Raw genomic sequence first — 20820 nt, forward strand, 5'->3', positions numbered from 1 at the left:
TCTTTAAAAATGTGCCTGCAAAAAAAATTTTTCATGAAAATGAGCCTGCGCATGCCGTGCGCGGAAATATCGATGCCTGGTAGACGTATGAAATGCATAGGTAATAACTTTTCAATATATCATACATTCGTCCAGGGGTGGCTGGGCTTGGGATTAGGTCAATAATTCAGAAATGCAAGATTTAGTTGTAAATAGTGTCCCAAGCATACCCTTATAATTCATTTTTTCATAAGAATGCTCACTTTCTAAAATAGCGCCCTTATTATAGAAGGTTATGACATGATGGCAACCATTGGGAACACGAATAACTAAAGGATCGAAAGGAAAAAGAATTTCGATGACTTTATTACTCCAAGAGGAATCTGTATAATTTTATACTTATGACAGTACCACCAAACGCAATTAGAACCAGATTAATTGACACAGAAAATCATTGCACGGGCAGTTTGTCTATCTACAAATATAAAAGTTGCACGTTCAGTGACGGAAAATGACAACAGTACATAATTTGTTAAATATGAAGAAAGGCAGCCGTGCCTTATAATTGTCAGCTAATTTTTGTTACGGCATTTATAAATTTTTGGTGCCGTTGTAGAAGAATCCTCATTTCAAGCAATGGTCATGATCTAGGCATACTACTACTAATTACTCATGCAACAAATAATTATTAAGTTCTCAATAGACGTGGTGTATTTTCAACTACGTGTGAAGAGCGACCTAATTATTCTTCAACAAACATCGTCTTCATTTCCGATATAAAACCTCTACAAAAACAGTACATATACGCAATCCATAAAATTATTGTACAAAAATTAATTTCGTTTCGCGTAAAACAGGGATCATCAAATTTTAATGCGGAGGATATGACGTCAAAAAAAGGTCAAACTATCCCAACATGGCGACTGAAATAAATGCTGGTGTATGTGATATTGGATAAACCTGCTGTTTCACTGAACAACGTTTGTCTGTCAGTAAGTGTTATTGTTGTTCAGAGGTGGATAACACAATAAGGTAGGACATGCATTTAGAATTTATCGACTGACGCCTTTCAGCTCGTGGCTATTTGATGCGCCAACAATTCAGTGGCTCATTGCTCTAAGAAGGGACGGCTTAAAGATCCTTGAGGTTACGTGTGAACGAAACCTCAAGGCACCCTGGAGTAGTTTAGGCCTACCTTTTCAACAACGATGTTTTGATAATTTGCCAAAGTTGTTATTCGTGACAACACAGCAGGTGAGCTTCTTATATCAGAAACAGCACTTTAAAGCACTTGCATGGGTAATTCTAAAAGATTGCCATTCATAAATTACTAGATAAATACAAACCTTCGAAAGCAGTCATTTTCGCTGAATATGCAATGTGTGGTTTCTTCACTTATAGTAATACAGAGCTAGGAATTTTATTTGGTTGTTTCGTAGTTATCTTAAAATTTACGATTCTACTACAATAATCAGATTATAAAATTATGAATGTCAAAGATTATCATATGTTTATAGAAACCCGTATGCTAAAGATGTAAAATAAGCTTTTATTTAAATTGCATATCTTGATGCAATAAACATCTTATCTTTATCTTATCGGATGCGAAACTATGCTATAGGAACCTATTCTTGACTGTTACACAACAAAAACATAACACGAAAGGGCACCTGCGAATTATAAAGTTCCATTTTGACTGTGTGCACTAATATGAGTGGGGCAAGTAATAGCAGTGTTTTTGTGGTAGGTTTAGATGAATTTGAGTGAAAAGTAGCCCTGCCTTTTATTATTGCCATCTGGAGTTTGGAAATTGCCGGTGAAAATTTACAACATATCATAAAAATACGAAAGACCATCTCAGGCATCTGACATCTCACCATCGGCATCACGGATAGAGTCATAGACTATCACCGGTGTTACAGTGTGAGATGGTTACTAGTGTGTGATTACCGTTTAGCGCATGTGTGGTTGTAGGAGTCAGCTCACACCGTTATGGACACGGTGTGCATTGACTCCCCGTGATATGATTTCACCTAAGATTTTGTTACGGTCAAATCGGTTTCTACACTATAGTATTACTATCAGAGGGTGTCGATCAAGTTTCTATTGTTTGTTTATTTCGATAAAAAGTAGAAATACAAATGGACTAAGGCGCGGATTCACTATTACAGTGAGCCGTAGCAATTCGCGTTGATGGAAAATCCCTGGCCGCCTGACGTCAGAGCGGTATTTTCCCGCGAGCGTCTTCAGTACATAAACGGTATCTTTTGCAGATATTGAGGTTGATATTAAACTTTTACAATACAATTGCGAGTAGGCCTAATACTTTTAAATAAAACAGTAATTCAGAATCGCTGACTGTCAGATTTCACGCTAATGTCACATGACCTGAAACCCCTAATTTGAGTAATAAAACAGATAGGCTATATTTTGAAGTTGTTAAAATTACAAGTACAAAATTAAAATAGCAATGATACAGAGAAATCCTAATCATATAAAGGCCAATATTCAATCTGCAAAATAGTTAATTATTAAAACATAGCTAAAACATCAAAAAGTGTAACGACTAATCACTAAAAAGTACCCAACGGCAACAAATCACGAACGATAGAAGTAGCAATTTCAAGCCCATCAACTTAAAGATCCGTTGATCGTGTAACTACTGATCACTAAAACAACAGCTAATCACGTTAACAAGTATGTTTATTAATGATAAAACTCTAACCAAATACATAATACTTTTTCCTGAACTGATCAGTGATCAGGAACCATCTCACACCAATGGAAGTAGATATAACTTCGTTGTTAGCGCAAACAACAGTTTTGGACATGCACTAGTGCTTAGGAGCAAACATGCACCAGGAGTCAGTTCAAACTGTCACACTGGAATTCACTTACATGTACATGTACAATCACCGGAATTCACTTACAATCACCGGAATTCACATTGAAGATATTAGAATTCGCCCATAGAATCTTCCTATTTACTTATATTTTCCATTAATATTGAATTACTTTAAAACATAAAATCACCGGAATTCACATTCAAAGCATATAAACACCAGAATTCACTTCCAGCATATCGGAATTTGTACTTAAAACCTTCGTATTTACTAATATTTTTACATTAATAATGAATTACAATGTCTATTTTCGGTCTTGTCCGCAGGTTTATCTTGTAGTTTTTATACGCCCACATTTTCATGTGGACGTATTATGCCGTCGCCCCTGTCCGTCCGGACATCCGTCCGTCCACAATTTGTTTGTGGACACTCTACAGATCACAATTCTTATCCGATTTTGACGAAACTTGAAATATAGGTTTATCTCCAAAAGATCTCGGTTCCTTTCGATATTGGCATGTATCGGATCGAAACTTCATGGATTATGGCCCCTGTTTGTACGAAAAATCACGTTTTTAGCTTGTGGAGTCTATAGAGGTCACAATTTTTATCCGATTTTGTTGAAACTTGAAATCTAAGTTGATAATTCATAGATTTCGGTTCCTTTCGATATTCGCGCATATCGGACCGTAACTTCCTGAATTATGGCCCCTGATTGTACCAAAAATCGTGTTTTTAGTTTGTGGACCCTATAGAGGTCATAATTTTTATCCGATTTAAAAAAACGTTCAATTATATCACCGTTACACCCTAAAGATGGCTGAGTTCGAATTTCGTGAAAATCGGCCCGAAATTGACAGACAAAATGGCCGCCGTTCGTTCTCAAATAGCGTAAAAAATATGGTATATCAATGTTGTGAACACTAGAGGTCACAATTTTTATCCGATTTTGTTGAAACTTGAAATCTAAGTTGATAATCCAAAGATCTCGGTTCCTTTCGATATTCCCGCATATCGGACCGTAACTTCCTGAATTATGGCCCCTGATTGTACCAAAAATCGTGTTTTTAGCTTGTGGACCCTATAGAGGTCATAATTTTTATCCGATTTAAAAAAACGTATTATTATATCACTGTTACACCGTAAGGATGGCTGAGTTCGAATTTCGTGAAAATCGGCCTAAAATTGACAGACAAAATGGCCGCCGTTCGTTCTCAAATAGCGTAAAAGTACGGTATATCAAGGTTGTGGTCACTATAGAGGTCACAATTTTTATCCGATTTTGTTGAAACTTGAAATGTAAGTTTATAACCCAAAAATCTTGGTTCCTTTCGATATTCGCACATATCAGACCGTAACTTCCTGAATTATGGCCCCTGATTGTACGAAAAATCGCGTTTTTAGCTTGTAGACCCTATAGAGGTCATAATTTTTATCCGATTTAAAAAAAACTTATTATTATATCACCGTTACACCCTTAGGACGGCTGAGTTCGAATTTTGTGAAAATCGGCACAAAATGGCCACCGTTCGTTCTCAAATAGCGTAAAAATATGGTATATCAAGGTTGTGGACTCTATAAAGGTCACAATTTTTATCCGATTTTGTTGAAACTTGAAATGTAAGTTTATAACCCAAAGATTTCGGTTCCTTTCGATATTCGCGCATACCGGACCTTAACTTCCTGAATTATGGCCCCTGATTGTACGAAAAATCACGTTTTTAGCTTGTGGACCCTATAGAGGTTATAATTTTTATCTGATTTAAAAAAACGTTTTATTATATCACCGTTACACCATAAGGACGACTGAGTTCGAATTTCGTGAAAATCGGCCCAAAATTGACAGACAAAATGGCTGCCGTTCTTTCTCAAATAGGGTAAAGTATATCAAGGTTGTGGACCCTATAGAGGTCACAATTTTTATCCGATTTTGTTGAAACTTGAAATGTAAGTTTATAACCCAAAGATCTCGGTTCCTTTCGATATTCACGCATATCGAATTGTAATTTCCTGAATTATGGCCCTTGATTGTAGGAAAAATCACTTTCTTGTTAGCTTGTTCTCTATCCATCTCTCGAAAATGTGGGCGTATCCTGCCTGGCAGCCGCTGGTTTGTTTTGCGTGTAGTGCGGTCCTCCTGCACTTACATGTACTATTTAAATCACCAGGATTCACTTTGAAAACATATAAACATCGGAATTCAGTCTCAACATATCGGAATTCGCACTTGAGACCTTCGTATTTACTAATATTTTACTTAATAAATTACTTTAAAATATATAAACACCGGAATTCACTTTCAAAATATCGGAATTCGCACTTAAGATCTTTGTATTTACTAATATTTTACATTAATAATAAATTTCTTTAAAACACCGGAATTCACTTTCAAAATATCAGATTTCGCACTTAAGACCTTCGTAATTTCTTGTATTTTACATTAATAATAAATTACTTTAAAACACCAGAATTCACTTCGAGAAGATCGAAGATTGTACGAAAAATCACTTTTTTAGCTTGTGGACCCTATAGAGGTCACAATTTTTATCCGATTTTGTTGAAACTTGAAATGTAAGTTTATAACCCAAAGATCTCGGTTCCTTTCGATATTCGCGCATATCGGACTGTAACTTTCTGAATTATGGCCCCTGATTGTACGAAAATCGCGTTTTTAGCTTGTGGACCTTATAGAGGACATAATTTTTATCCGATTAAAAAAACTGTATTAATATATCACCGTTACACCCTAAGGAAGGCTAAGTTCGAATTTTGTGAAAATTGACAGACAAAATGGCCACCGTTCGTTCTCAAATAGCGTAAAAATATGGTATATCAAGGCTGTGGACCCTATAGAGGTCACAATTTTAATCTGATTTTGTTGAAACTTGAAATGTAAGTTTATAACACAAAGATCTCGGTTCCTTTCGATATTTGCACATATCGAATTGTAATTTCCTAAATGATGGCCCTTGATTGTAGGAAAAATCATTTTCTTTTTAGCTTGTTCTCTATCCATCTCTCGAAAATGTGGGCGTATCCTGCCTGGCAGCCGCTGGTTTAAATCCTTATTCACACACTGTTTGAGAGTTCAGTTCTCTCAATCCGATTTTTGAGAATACCATTTCCGCGCATGTGCAGACAGACATTACCGTACAACAATCCGTCCGATAAAACTTTTGATTGGAATAGGGAATAAGCCAATTGCATGATGATCAAAATCGGGCAGTACATCGCGGAGACGCCTCTTCGATCTGTTTTCAGTGTGTGCTGATCACAAACTAGAACAATACCTAATTAGGCTATTGAATTTTTTATTGTCCCCCGCCTTTCGAAGAAAGCAAGGGCCTATTAAAATGGGTTCGTCTGTCTGTCTGTCTGTCCGTCACATTTTTTGGGACACAATAACTCTCTTTCTAATTGAGCTAGAATGTTCAAACTTTGTGTAGGTGTTTATTAGGTCAATGCCTTGATGGAGTACGAAGATGAGCATTTTCTGCTTAGGGTAAGCAGAGATAAGCAATTTGATTGGTTGATGGTTTGGGACACGATAACTTTAGTTCTAATTAAGTGAGAGTGATGAACCTTGGTGTATACTTTCATTACATCATTTGACTAAGTTCGATAATGAGCATTTTCTGCTCAGGGTAAGCAGAGCGATTAGCAATTTGATTGGCCTAGACTTTGGAACACAATAACGCTCCTTCTAATTGAGCCAGAATGTTCAAACGTGGTGTAGGTGTTTATTAGGTGAATGCCTTGATGGAGTTCGAAGATGAGCATTTTCTGCTTAGGGTAAGGAGAGATAAGCAATTTGATTGGTTGATGCTTTGGGACACGATAACTTTAGTTCTGATTAAGTGAGAGTGATGAAATTTGGTACCGGTATATAGTTTTATTACATTAATACCTTGACTAAGTTTGATAATGAGCATTTTCTGGCCAGGGTAAGCAAAGCAATAAGCAATTTGATTGGTCAAGACTTTGGAACACAATAACTCTCATTCTAATTGAGCTAGAATGTTCTCACATGCGTAGGTGTTTATTAGGTGAATCCCTTGATGGAGTTCTAAGATGAGAATTTTCTGCTTAGGGTAAGCAGAGATAAGCAATTGGTTGATGCTTTGCAACAATATTACTTTAGTTCTAATTAAAGGAGCTAAATCGCTAATATTTTGGATCTAGAAATTGACACAAATGGGTCGCAATGTATATACTAATGTAATGTGAATGTATATGAACTGATTTACATTCAATCGTTTCTGTTTTACTGCAATTTCTAATCAGTTATATTCGGAGAAATACGCCAGAAGTCTCAATCCAATGGCAATCTCTAGCGTCTAGTTATTCCACTATATGCCGATAGTATTTATTGCGCATGCTCTCCTGATAAGAATGTAACCAGCTTGGTTCTTAGTACTGTTGGCTATTCATCATAGATCATAACACTTGATTCAGTTAGTTGTAGAACTTTATGTAGATACAGTAATAACAATTATAACAGACATTACACAGAACTAAATTATAACTATATAGAATTATGCACAACTAAGAGGTATAATTTCAACAGTTGGCCTAGGTTAAATGTAGCCTGTTACCTGTGTCTCCTACCTAACTTGATTCCTTCATGGGGCCATCTCCATATTTATATCTATGAAGATGTAGCCCCTAGATACCTATAATACAATTAACATAAACACAACAATTTAAACACAGATTAAAATCCATGTAACCAGCTTGGTTCTTGGTACTGTTGGCTATTCATCATAGATCATAACACTTGATTCAGTTAGTTGTAGAACTTTATGTAGATACAGTAATAACAATTATAACAGACATTACACAGAACTAAATTATAACTATATAGAATTATGCACAACTAAGAGGTATAATTTCAAGAGTTGGCCTAAGTTAAATGTAGCCTGTTACCTGTGTCTTCTACCTAACTTGATTCCTTCATGGGCCATCTCCATATTTATATCTATGAAGATGTAGCCCCTAGATACCTATATTACAATTAACATAAACACAACAATTTAGACACAGATTAAAATATCAAAAGAATACAAAGAAGATTATAGACATAGAAGATAGGCTTATAATATTAATACATTACCATTAGGACACATTATTCCATTCAGTCTCATTCTTATTAGAATACATACTCGTTAAGAGGACTATGCTCTAAGATGTCGTATCAATGTTAAGGTAACCCATAGAGAGGGAATTGTAGGGTCTTGACAGACCGTGGTGACAAGAATATGACATCACCGTTTGACATGACTTGTGGAATATATCTAGCCTCTTTCTACGGGTCCCTTGTTAAAAGTGGCGCTGAAATGCACCATGGTACACGATTCGTGTACCAATGGGAAAATGTTTATTTTGTCTTAATTATTGGATATCAGAAGCCCACCTTTTTCCGGTAAGATCACAACATCAATGTTGATTAAAATTGACAAATAATTCGTGTTTTCAATGTCGAAGATTTTGGATGATATTGAGTTAAAGACTTAGCTCCTTTAAGTGAGAGTGAGGACACTTGGTGTATAGTTTTATCACATCAATACCTTGACTAAGTTCCATAATAAGCGTTTTCTGCTTAGGGTAATCAGAGCGATAAGCAATTTGATTTGTCGAGACTTTGGAACACAATAAATACCTTCTAGTTGAGGTAGAATGTTCAAACTTGTTGTAGGCATTCATTAGGTGAATGCCTTGATGGAGTTTGATGATAAACAGTGTCCGCTTACGGTAAGCAGAGATAAGCAATCTGATTTGTTGATGCTTTGGGGCCAATAACTTTGGTTTTAATTAAGGGAGAGTTATGAAGCTCCCAGTATAGATTCATTATATCATTACCTTGACTAATTTTGATGATGAGAATTTTCTGTTTAGACTAAGGATCGATAAGCAATTTGATTGGTCAAGATTTTGGAACATAACAACTCTGCTTTTAATTGAGGTAGAATGTTTAAACTTGAAGTTGATGTAGATGTTCATTAGGTGAATGTCTTGACCGAGTTCAATGAATAACATTTCAAGCTAAAACTAAACAGAGCTAAGCAATTTTATTGGTCGATGCTTTGGGACCAGATAACTTTGATTCTATCTGATAGAGAGTGATGAAACTTGGTGTATAATTGATAATCGGTTTGATTGCTTGATACTTTTTAAAAAAATAAATGTGCGATTAATTAATGTGATTTCGATCGGGGACATCAGCCTCACTGTCGGCTTGTTTAAATTGTTTCTGATAAGTATTAACAAATTTATTAACTACCGGTATATGAAATAAACAATGGTCCTCACAATAGTTATTTGTCCAATAAATTTGTATCAATAAATAATAACTTATAATATAGATTATACTACCAACAAATAAGTTCCCGTTAGATGGTTTTATTTTTAACTATAGTTCTAGAAATGGCGGGAGAGTGTCACGTTTCAGGAAGCTATCACTTTGTTGTTTCATTCATTACCGCATGAACCATTCCGACATCTATTATTGACATACAGGTGCCGATCACTCTAGGGAATTATATCGTAATCAACACTTAAAATATGATAATCTCAACTTTATTCATTAATGATACAGCAAATAATTAAGTTCATAATAATAGGTGGACTGTATTTTTGATTGCATAGGAAGCGTGACCCAATTTTATTACTTCAAAAAACACAGCATTCATGTTTGATTCCCGAGGTAAAATAGTACCATGCATTCTCGACTAACAAATACATACATATATATCTACATAGATTATCATGCCATTCGAGACATTTTAATGTGTAATAGTTTTATATCCACCACTATCGGTAATTGTATCTGTATCGGCTGATATATACTCTTAAAAAAAAGTAGTGGATATTCAGAAACAATACAAAACTGCAGAAATGCACTGCTATTTTTATTAGAGGTAACCAGTGTATGTTAATAACAGGCCAATTGCCTACACATGAACAAAAACAGTTCATATGGGCGACTTATCTGACGGTCCCATTTCACTCGCAAAGAGATACACCGTCAAAAGTGAAAATGGACGTTTTTGAATTTTGTCTTAATAATGAGTAATTGCTCCACCAATCCTCAGACATTCAGCAATTTGTCGTGGCATGCTCCTAATCAACCGTCCAATCACGATTTGGGGCAATCTTACCCACTCCCCTTGCAGTGCCACGGCCAATTCTTGCAGTGTTGTCGGTTGACGTTGACGTCAACGAACACGTCTCCCGATGAAAATAAACGTAACACACTAAAGCAAAGATATGCTAATAAGTAAATCTTATGCAAGAACCGATCGGAATGCTAACATGGATAGATAAACCAGCACGCGTCAGTTTTCATCAACCCTTCCCTGAAGTGTCAAATTTGACAATGAACCCCTCCTACGTGTATGTGCAGCTCAGTGGTTCTGTTGGGGCGACAAGTTCTTCATCTGTGAACATACTCTCAAAGCATGTCAAGTGTCCAAGACTATTTACTATTTATCATATCACAACCTGCATAGGTACATGTATATCCCCTACTTTTTTTGAAGAGTATATTTTGCTGTCAATATCTGTTATTGGTAAAACCGATAGGTGCCATATCGGACCATCACTACAATTAGCATATTTACATGGAATAAATTTGGTCAAATAATATTGTAAATTAAAATTATGACAGAAATGCTGATAAAAGAGACTTTTTGATGAATTACAAATAGGTTCTACACATAATTGTTTTAAAACAACTCAAATTCTATGTCTAATAATTTTGAAATATGACGAGTTACAAGATTTTCTCCACATGTTTAGTAGTCGCCCTTTAATATCGGATTTATGAATCATATTAAATTTAAATATTGTCATTGTAAAAGGTGACAAATCACATATAATCACAACATAATAAACTATGATAACATGTGAATACTCGGAGCAGAGACAATTAATTGTCAGCGGTACTTATCTAAATTGATTTCATTTATTTATTTCAAAACCTGTTACGATGTTAATGACCAAAAGTGACAATTGACAAAATTTGTAAATATAAATAAATAACTATAGCTATAATATTGAATTGTTTATTGCACTATATATATCATAATACCTCTGATTTGGGCACAAAGCAGTGAGGCTTCTTAAATTCAACTAAATTATTTTTTTGTGTTTCCACAGTCAACATTTTTGGAGTTACTGGGTGTTGTTTTGGAGTTATTGGGTAATTCAACGCGCCCTACGTTATCATAATCATGATGCATAAAAATTGAAATGAATTCCGGTAGTCTTTCAAATAAATACACCTGCGGCGCCTTCATCAGGTCTGTGGAGAGATCAAAATAGTTTTTCGTTATATTGTAATGTATTATGCATTTAAAATAAGTTAGTTTTGTGGGAAGAATCAGGGTTTTTTTAAGTGAATTCCGGTGATTGTAAGTGAATTTCAGTGATTGTAAGTGAATTCCGGTGATTAGTCGGGCCCTCACTATCAGGGTTAATTAAATGAAAAAGAAATCTGAATATCACTTAAACATGCATTATGCAAGAGCAAAATCTGCTTATTACAAGTCTTTCTTTAGGCCAGAAATGTTATCTAAATTATCAATTAGACATTAATTAACTTATCCAGACCATAATAAACTCTCGATGTAGGCTGGATTAGATTCCCATATGCCGCTAACGGCCAAAGATAATTAAATCAGAAAAAGTGGATAATCGAGACTATGCTGTTTATATTAATGATTTTAGTAATGATAACCGAGACTATGCAAAAATTTCACTGGCTTCTTTCTCGGCTCATAGTGGATCAATTTGACTGAAATTTTCAGCAAATTACCTTTACACTATCTAGTTTTTAACTATTATAGCGAGAACTGCCATCTCTTTATCTTATCTCCCATAATGTATCTTTAATTAACAGGGGCAGATTAAAGGATCGGCCAACAGAGCTGACTCGTTCCGAAGGGCCCAATTTGGTTTAACAGCTCTCCTTCTGCACCAAGCATACACCATGCAGTGTGCTATAAGGGAAATTTTGCCAGATAAAAATGGACTTCTCTAATTATGACGTCACTCACATATGACTGAAAAGCACTTATTTTGGTGCCATGCCACACATTGACTGCATTTTGATTACATTATTAACGTCGATCTTGTATTTTAAAATTCCATAACTTTGGATCTAATTAGAATCTTTTGATGAAAAAAATTTTTTGTTGTAGCATTTTATGTATATTTTCACAAAATATTTAAAAACAATATTTCTGTCATTTAAAACTTTGACCTGAACTCTAATTGGAGAGTGCTGTTGCAATGGTTAATAACCTACTCCTTGGAAACAAAAATGACCCGTAAAATATCGGATCACTAATAATAATGAGATGATGGACATGCAACATATATTACATAATAAGTTTCTTTCAAGCTTTCTGACTTGCGAAAATGTTGATGACTGCTTCGAGATCAAGATCATCCACAAGCTTTAGGCGCTGCAACAGTGGCGTCAGCTGGAGGGTCTCCAGATATTAAGTGAAAAGTTATTTCATTTGTTGGATAAATTTGTTTGAAAGATATTAAGCAAAGCAAATGTTTGAAATTTAATTGTTCTTTAAATCTTAATATGACAGTAGTGGAACACACGAGGATGGCACCACGCATAATCCAATATCTTTAAGACAGACCTGCAGACGGGACAAGATACACAGACATTGCAAGTAACAAACAGCAAACATACATACTGATATACTATCAACTAAATTGATCCCGGGGCCTGGTAAATCCTGATAGCAAGTATATATTGAGGAATGTTGATATAAACAGGCTCCCATCATCATAACCCATCATCATAACAAACGTTTATGCAGTGCATTTTATCTTGAACAAAGATACAAAAACAAATGAGAACTTGGTATCGCTTACTTGGCCTGATGAATGATGGGGTGACGCATCTGCCTTACTATGAAAACCGGTCCTTTCTTCCGATTCAGAGCCCTTGAACTCAGGGGCCCTTGCACTGAAGTCAGAGTGGCCCTTTTCCCCAATTCAGGGGCCCTATTATTGGACTTGGGGACTCGCCATTGGACTGGGGGCTCCTGTCACAGGGGGGTCTATTAAAGTTTTCTCCCCAGATTCAGTAGTTTCTTTCAGTTTTATTTTTGGAAATTTTTATTAAAGGCTCAATACCACTCTTGTTGTTACAGAATAATATGTCCCAATCTTTATTCTGGTCAACAAATTGTACTATTTTACAGTATTCCAATTAATTGATGATACAAATTTCATCTTAACACACCTAATTTAAAAAATTGGAAAAATTCAACTAAATGATTTGAAAAGCCTAACGTAAACCTTTTCAAATGTGACTTGGATTTAAAAATATTTCCGAACCCTCTGGACAAGTAAAATAGGATGTAATGGATAATTTACACAACAGGTAGGACACTTAAACATCTACATGTAATACTTAGAATAAGGCTAATATTTATTTACTGGACTTCGGACACACCAACAGCTTCAATTTTCAGCACCACCTGGGCTAATGAAGATGGGCATAAGCTATGCAGTGTGCTATAAGGGAAATTTTTCAGGACAATGGCATTTATAATTCCACCTCCTCCCCTATGTTTCTTAATTACTGACAAGGAGAAACCATGCTGAAAAATCATGCGGAACTTTGAGTGACCACCAGAATCTCCATAGACTTCAGTGTTCAATTCAAGCTACATGTCTTTGCAACTTTTATTGAGCATCGCGTAGATTTTAATTGTATTACTGAAAAGGAGTTAAATATGTCACAATTATGGCATAAAATCTCCAATCTCGTGGGTTTTCTCCGGGTCCTTCGGTTTCCATCCACTGCTAAAGACCCCTACGCGCAAGCGAATTATTGAAATAAAATTAAACTATATGTTAGTCCCGAAATGACCTAGTTTGTGTCGAGTGGACGTTAAACCCCATCTCTCTCTCTCTCTCTCTCTCTCTCGCATAAAATCTTGAGGGGGGTAACAGCCTAGTTGTGCGAGGCCAGCGTACATGTATCGTTATACTGCATCATGATGTCAGTTTTGACTTTGTACATGTCCATCTACCTGGCTTTCCACATGAAACTTAGCATAAAAATTGAAATTTAAATCTTCTCGAAGTTCTCAATCACTTTAGACCAACATATCAACAAATAATGCATCTGAAAGGGAGAAAATAAAGTGAAAGAATAGATGGAAGGGAATTAATGTATTTTTATACGCCCACATTGAAATATTGTCGTCACTCCAGTTCGAACGATGTCTATATCGTTTCGATTGACTTTAGATTGATACACAGACAAACAAGTATATTGATTTTCAATGATTTTTGATAACTTGAACAGCTAAATTCACGATATTAAATGTTTTGTATACTGAATGTTAGCTTGGGCCAAACAAATTCTTATTATTTTCTAATAATTACTTAATGAGTTGTTACTCTTAATCAGATTTTAGTGTATTATAAATGGTTCATTACCGACAAGTGAAAATATGCGACAACTCTTGACTGCCCGGACGATTTATCTGCTGTGGGCGTATGTTTCGTTCCCTACCAACCTATCTGTTTAGAGTAAAAATATTGCATTGGACCATACATGATCAATGACATGTATAGTTTTATACTGTAGGTAAATAAGGTGAAAATATATGTAGTGCTAGTAGAGAAAAAAAAAATATATCCATGTATTTCCACGAGTTTGATTGCTTGGTACTTTTGAAAAAAATAAATGAGCAATTAATTAATATGTGTCATTAATTTATTTTGGGATTTCGGCGGGGGACATCAGCCACACTGTTGGCTTGTTTAATATTATTTTGGATGGTCAACCAATTTAATATTGTGATAAATTTTGCTGTTTATTTAATGGTTTTCCAATATCAGTTGTTTATGTAAACATTAACTGTATATTATATTTTAAAACAGAAACAACTGAAACAGATGGTTGTTGTATGTGGAGGTGGAACATTGACCTTTTTTGGTTTTTCTCTGTATAGAGGAGATGCAAAATTTTATGAAAATATGGTTATGCCTGCAATGAGGCTTCTGGATGCAGAAACTGCACATAATTTAGCTATAAAAATGGCGAAATATAAGTTGGTGCCAAGACAGAGTTTGGCTGATCCTCCTTTACTGGTATGTACAGAAACATGTTATAAGTTTACCATTAATTATCAGACTATTAAAGGCCAAACAAGCCAGATTGTTCACATTTATTTATCTCAAAAGATAGAAATATGTACTATTTTAATTTAAAGACTGTGGGACCCAATGCCAGGAATTGGGGGGAAAGGTGGTAATTTTGATGATATAAATGTTGATCATCTTATAGATTAATTAAATAATGAGCCTTTAATAGTTTATTAAAATTTCTAGTGCTGAACACTCTCTATATAAATGTATAGAATGCCTTTAGCTGTTTTACTTTGGGGTTGTAGGGGGTCCAAAATACATGTACATGTATACAATTTGAGGACAAAACCATGCGGTTTGAAATAGGCTGACAAAGGGTTATTTTTCAAAGATAATATATTAGTTTCTAACAGATGAGCACACCATAACTGTATTTTATGGTATCAGGGCCAAAAACTTGTACTTTTACATACATGTAGATAAAATATACAGTAAATTTTCACATATATTTTGTACTTTTTAAGCAAAGTAAATTATGGGGTAAAACATTCACGAATCCTGTTGGATTAGCAGCTGGTTTTGACAAACATGGTGAAGCTGTAGATGGTTTATTGAAAATGGGTTTTGGTTTTGTTGAAGTTGGAAGTATAACACCGGCACCCCAGGAAGGAAATCCTAAACCAAGAGTGTTTAGGTTGGTGGAAGATAGGGGTGTAATAAATAGGTAAAATTCCATAAACAGCAGTTTTAAATCTACTGGCATGAAAAACTTACATGTATATTCATAACATTTTTACTATCAATTGTAAATTATCTAGAAACTGAAATTTTAGTGCAGTTTTATGACAGAGACCTTAACTGATGTTTGAAAAAGCCAATTGATAAAACAATGAACTGGCCACTACAAAGAGGTAACTTGCTTGTAAAATGTAAGCTACAATAACAGTTATACCTTATTTAGTTTATGCCCTTGTCTGCCATTTAACATTGACAAAGTATCATTCATTATGGGTTAATAATATCGATCATAGATTTCAAAGCATAGCGTTAAACTGTTTCTGTATGTGTAAGCTAAAATAAACAGAAGCTGTAATATTAGTAGGTGCCACAAAAATATGTATTGTGACAATATGGAGAAGTTAACATAGTGATAAGTAACATTTCTTCATTTGTGTGCTTTTAGGTATGGATTTAATAGTGATGGTCATGAAGTAGTTGTTAACAGATTAAGATATAGAGAAGATGAACATGTGGTTTCAGGTTAGTCGTTATTGATTTGACAATTATGGTGTGATGTAGTGGACGATTTAAAAAACAAAAAAAACATAAAAAAAACAGCAATGAGTGCAGTGACCACCATTGGTTATGGGACCGTATTAGGTTCAGTTAGGTTCGTGGATTGTTGTTTATTTTCTTTTTGTCTGAGTTGTGCTTTTAGTTTTGTATAGTATTCTATTCTGTCATTATTTTATATACAGTATATCAAAATTAATTAGTTTTGTTAAAATGAATAAATAGATTATAATTAAAACAAAAATATCAATTCAATTTAAATTTCTACATGTATTTGATATCTCACTGGGAATCTTTTTTCTAGAATTAATAACCATTCCCCATATGGGAGATGAAAGAAATCGAGCAAATCTCAATTTTTGGACAGAACATAATCGTACATGGAGTGATCATAAAATGAAAAAAGGTACATGTAAAACATGTCATCAGATCATTATCATAAAAGGGTCATAAATAATTCTCTTAATTATTATTTTAGCGTCAAACATTCTACTTCCTCCAATGACAGATAATAGAAATATGCTTAACATAAATTTCTGGACTGAAACACCATTTAAGTTGCACAATAAAATAATAAAAGGTACATCCTTTTTGTCGATAGGATGGAGGATATGTATTGGTTTAGATTATTAGTGTGACCAAATTTTACTTCTGCCAATAATTGTAATTATGTGCTTTTTTTTGCCCTAGATGAATGTTGAAACCGATATTTGGTTCGGATCTATCAAAAATTTGCAAAAGATTGACAGATCATGTGCAGAACACTGTAAAATAGGGTCGTACTTGTACATTAAAACATAATAATAGTGTAGTGATTAAAACTGCTAGAAATAATCCTAAAAAATTGCACCATTTCATGAAAACCTTTTTCAAAAGCTGTGGAAGAATTTAATCTGTCTATAGAGACTTGATATTCTTTTGGATGCTGTCTTTATTTTTTGTGAAGAATATTTTGGGTTACCGGTATTAGTGTTGATGGAAACAAAAATAATATAAGAGAATAGGATTATATTGAAAATCTGTGTGAAAGGTAAAATCTGTAATTGTGAATAAAGTTTCTCCTATATATTTATGTGTGCTTCCTTTACACTTAGTCAGAATTATGTTTCAGAAAGAGGGATAATGGGCATCAATTTGGGTAAAAATAAATTTTCGTCATATCCAGTAGAAGATTATGCTCAAGGTGTGAAGAGGTTTGGGAAGTTAGCTGATTATTTAGTTATTAACGTGTCTAGTCCCAATACGCCAGGTTTACGTGCAATGCAGGGTAGAAAACAACTAGAAGAATTACTAGAAAAGGTAAATAAAATGTTTATGATTTTCTTACATCAGACTACCTTAAATCTGTTGATCATCATTAAAGGAATTCTGAATTCCTTGTAAACTGCAGCATTGTGAAAGTTGACTTTTTTTAAGGGTACATGTATATCAGTCCCAAAAATGGTTCAATCAGTTTTTACATAGATATGGTGAACTGAAAATTTTGCATCATTCGGCAGACGATAAAAACGGGTATACCAAAACTTTCCATTGAAAATCGATTTAATGTACTATTACTATCTGTCATATACATGTATGTAAATTTTCAAAGTTGATCTTCAGCACTGTGTTTCTTTATTTAATCATCTTTTTAGGTATCTGCAGAAAGAGATAAACTTAGATTAAAGGAAAAGGTACCATTATTAGTAAAAATAGCTCCTGATCTTTCTGCTGAAGACAAAAATGACATAGCAGCAGTTGTCTCCAAAAATAATGTAAGTAGTAGCCTACATTGTATTTATAATTTTACTTACTAAAAGATATATTTATTTAAACTTGACAACCTATTTACATAACCTTGTTTATAAACGATATCAATACTGCAATGAAATATAGTTATGGTCATGTTGATTTTTAGGTTTTCATAGAAGTTGTCATTCTATTTACCTTATCAAGCACAGAGCCATGGTGGATAAATGAGTAAGACACTGGCTCGCTAGCCGGGAGGTCGCAGGTTTGATCCCTGTGTTGGTCGAGAAAGTTTATCAGTGGTCCACGACGGAGGGCCTGACAAGCACAGCTGTCTAGTTGTTCGGATGGTATAGAAAACCGAGGTCCAGTGTACACGTAGGCATGCACGTAAAAGATCCCTTGGCAATTGGAATTCGATATACATGTAAGAGTAGGCCGTAGTGCCGCTGTTCGGGCAAGATTTACCTCATAGCACACTGTATGGCGTATGCCCGTCTTCATTAGCCCAATCGGAGCAGAAAAGTAGGACGTTAAACCAGATTTCATTTAATTTCATATCATGCACATTAATCAATTCTTATTACTTGTTATGTAAGTGCTATAGAAAATTTGATTAGAAGTGGCCAACAAAAACGAGAAATTTAACTGTTTATTATGGTTATATTCTTTGATTGACTCTCCAGTTTTCACTGCAGTGTAATGTAGATCAAGACTGGCAAATGTAACTGAAACCAGGGCTCAGTTACATAGTTAGATGTCAGCTATGCTTAATAAATATATTCTTTATTTAAGAGTGGTGTAGATGGTTTAATAGTTAGTAATACAACAGTTAGTCGGCCACCATCATTACAAAATAAACATAAAGAAGAAATCGGGGGACTCAGTGGTGATCCTTTAAAACATCTCTCTACCTCCACAATTAGTGATATGTATAAATTAACTAAAGGTATGGTTTATAGTTCATCCGATAATGCTAAATGTTATGGTGGATTTTTCCTTGTTTATTAATGTTTTAACTATTGATACCATTGCCTAGTCCGAACATTAACATTAATTGTGTACATGTATATATAGGAAAGGAGTAATCAACATAGCTGTAAAGTACACCTTTAAAAATTGTTGTCTGTATTTATGCTCAAAGGCTATAACACAAAATTAATGCTGAACAGGGTCAACTTTGTATAAAAACTATCAATTTAAAAATTTATTAGAATTTGGGTGTAATATAATTTTAAGAAAGAAATTGACCATATTGACATCATGCAGAATTTGTTACTTAGACAACATCAAGTTGTGCAAAGTTTTATTTCCATGTTGTTGTATTTTCCCTATTTGATGTCTAATGCCAAATTGTTTCCTCAAATTTATATTTTTTTCAGATGTATTATTATCATGACATGTTGCTATTTCAGGTAAAATACCTATAATTGGTGTTGGTGGTATCAGTAATGGTAAAGATGCTTATGAAAAGATAAAAGCAGGAGCTTCTTTAGTGCAATTATATACAGCTCTTATATATCAAGGTCCACCAGTTGTTAAAAAAGTCAAAAGAGAATTAGCACAATATTTAGAGTAAGTAGTTGTATTATTAGCCTATCATATATTATTGCTGATCATTAGCAAGTTCGGTCGGTTCGAAAATTTATGTGCATTATTCAACATAGTGAAAGGAAGAACCTAATTCAACATTTTTAGTTAACTACTCCTAAAGTTATGGCCATTGTTTCACTTTGAAGAATGTTGTGAACATTCCCAATTGCAAAGGTTCTGGTATGTGCATTATTCAAATTAGTGTAGTGAAGAACCCTTTTGAATTCAATGAAATTTTTTTTATTTAACTTTCTTGTAGTTTCATTATAGATATATATTTTCTGTTAAATTGAGGGGTCAACATATTTTGTTTGTTACAGATCTGATGGGTATAGTAATGTAGAAGAAGCCATCGGAGCTAATCACAGATGATAAAAACATTTGTTAGTGGATGGATTTTAACATTAACTACATCTGATGTATCTGGATGTTGATAACATTAGATTGTATCAGATATTCTACTTACGGTGAATACTTCAGAATTGATAATACAGTGAATACATAAGTCAAACTTTGCTCTGAACTTGGTAAGAGTAATAAGTTTGTTAGTAAGCAAGATATTCTTGACAGTGTAAGATATCTGCTCTTTAACATGAAAATAAATGATGCAATCGACTTTTATAAATATTAATAAAATTGTCCAGGGCCCCATAACCTGTATATTTTTGAAGATTGTAAAGTTTGAATGTTATCAACTAAGATGCTATATCATTAATTTAATGTTATTGTAAATTAGTATTTAAACGTTGACTGTTGTGAAACATTGAAGTTCTTATATAGGACTGTTCTATATACAATCAATGTGCTGGATTGAAATTGGACCTCTTAATTTACTCTATACAGTCCTACTCCTCCTAGTACTGCGTAAAGCATATGTGCCCGATTGTAGTGAAATTGGTGACGATTGCATTCGAAGAAAGCAGGGGACTATTAAAATGGGTTTGTCTGTCTGTCCCACTTTTTGGGACTCAATAACTCTGTTTCTAATTGAACTATAGTTCTAATTAAGTGAGATTGAGGACACTTGGTGTATGTCTTTATTACATCAAAACCTTGACTAAGTTCGATAATGAACATTTTCTGCTGAGGGTAAGCAGAGCGATAACCAATTTGATTGGTCTAGACTTTGGAACACAATGACTCTCCTTCAAATTGATGGAGTTCGATGATGAACATTGTCTGCTTACGGTAAGCAGAGATGCTTTGGAGCACAATAACTTTGGGTATAATGAAGCGAGAGCGATGAAACTCT

General features: G+C 34.3%; 2 protein-coding genes across 3 annotated transcripts in view; one reads left to right on the top strand and one right to left on the bottom strand.

Moving 5' to 3' along the window:
• LOC126815231 (ATP-dependent RNA helicase DDX1) overlaps positions 1-1392 on the bottom strand; it is a 65352-nt gene extending 63960 nt beyond the window's left edge. Inside the window, exon 1 of the mRNA XM_050540789.1 lies at positions 1326-1392. Within this exon, the coding sequence (XP_050396746.1) occupies positions 1326-1341 (16 nt within the window). The 5' untranslated portion in view covers positions 1342-1392. The remainder of the gene's footprint in view (positions 1-1325) is intronic.
• A 217-nt stretch (positions 1393-1609) lies between these two features.
• On the top strand, positions 1610-20329 carry LOC126816081 (dihydroorotate dehydrogenase (quinone), mitochondrial). 2 transcript variants are annotated; one of them, XM_050542274.2, is made up of 10 exons: positions 1610-1722; positions 14748-14957; positions 15479-15678; positions 16138-16214; positions 16552-16653; positions 17359-17546; positions 17882-18001; positions 18771-18924; positions 19391-19550; positions 19889-20329. In XM_050542274.2, exons 1-10 carry the CDS (start codon positions 1690-1692, stop codon positions 19938-19940), a joined length of 1296 nt encoding a protein of 431 aa, XP_050398231.1. In that variant the 5' UTR covers positions 1610-1689; the 3' UTR covers positions 19941-20329. The 2 variants fall into 2 exon arrangements, with proteins under 2 accessions (XP_050398231.1, XP_050398233.1); XM_050542276.2 differs by lacking the exon at positions 16552-16653.
• Positions 20330-20820: the final 491 nt, after the last annotated feature.

This window comes from Patella vulgata, chromosome 3 (assembly GCF_932274485.2).
Source record: "Patella vulgata chromosome 3, xgPatVulg1.2, whole genome shotgun sequence".
In the NCBI taxonomy this organism is placed as follows: domain Eukaryota; kingdom Metazoa; phylum Mollusca; class Gastropoda; family Patellidae; genus Patella; species Patella vulgata.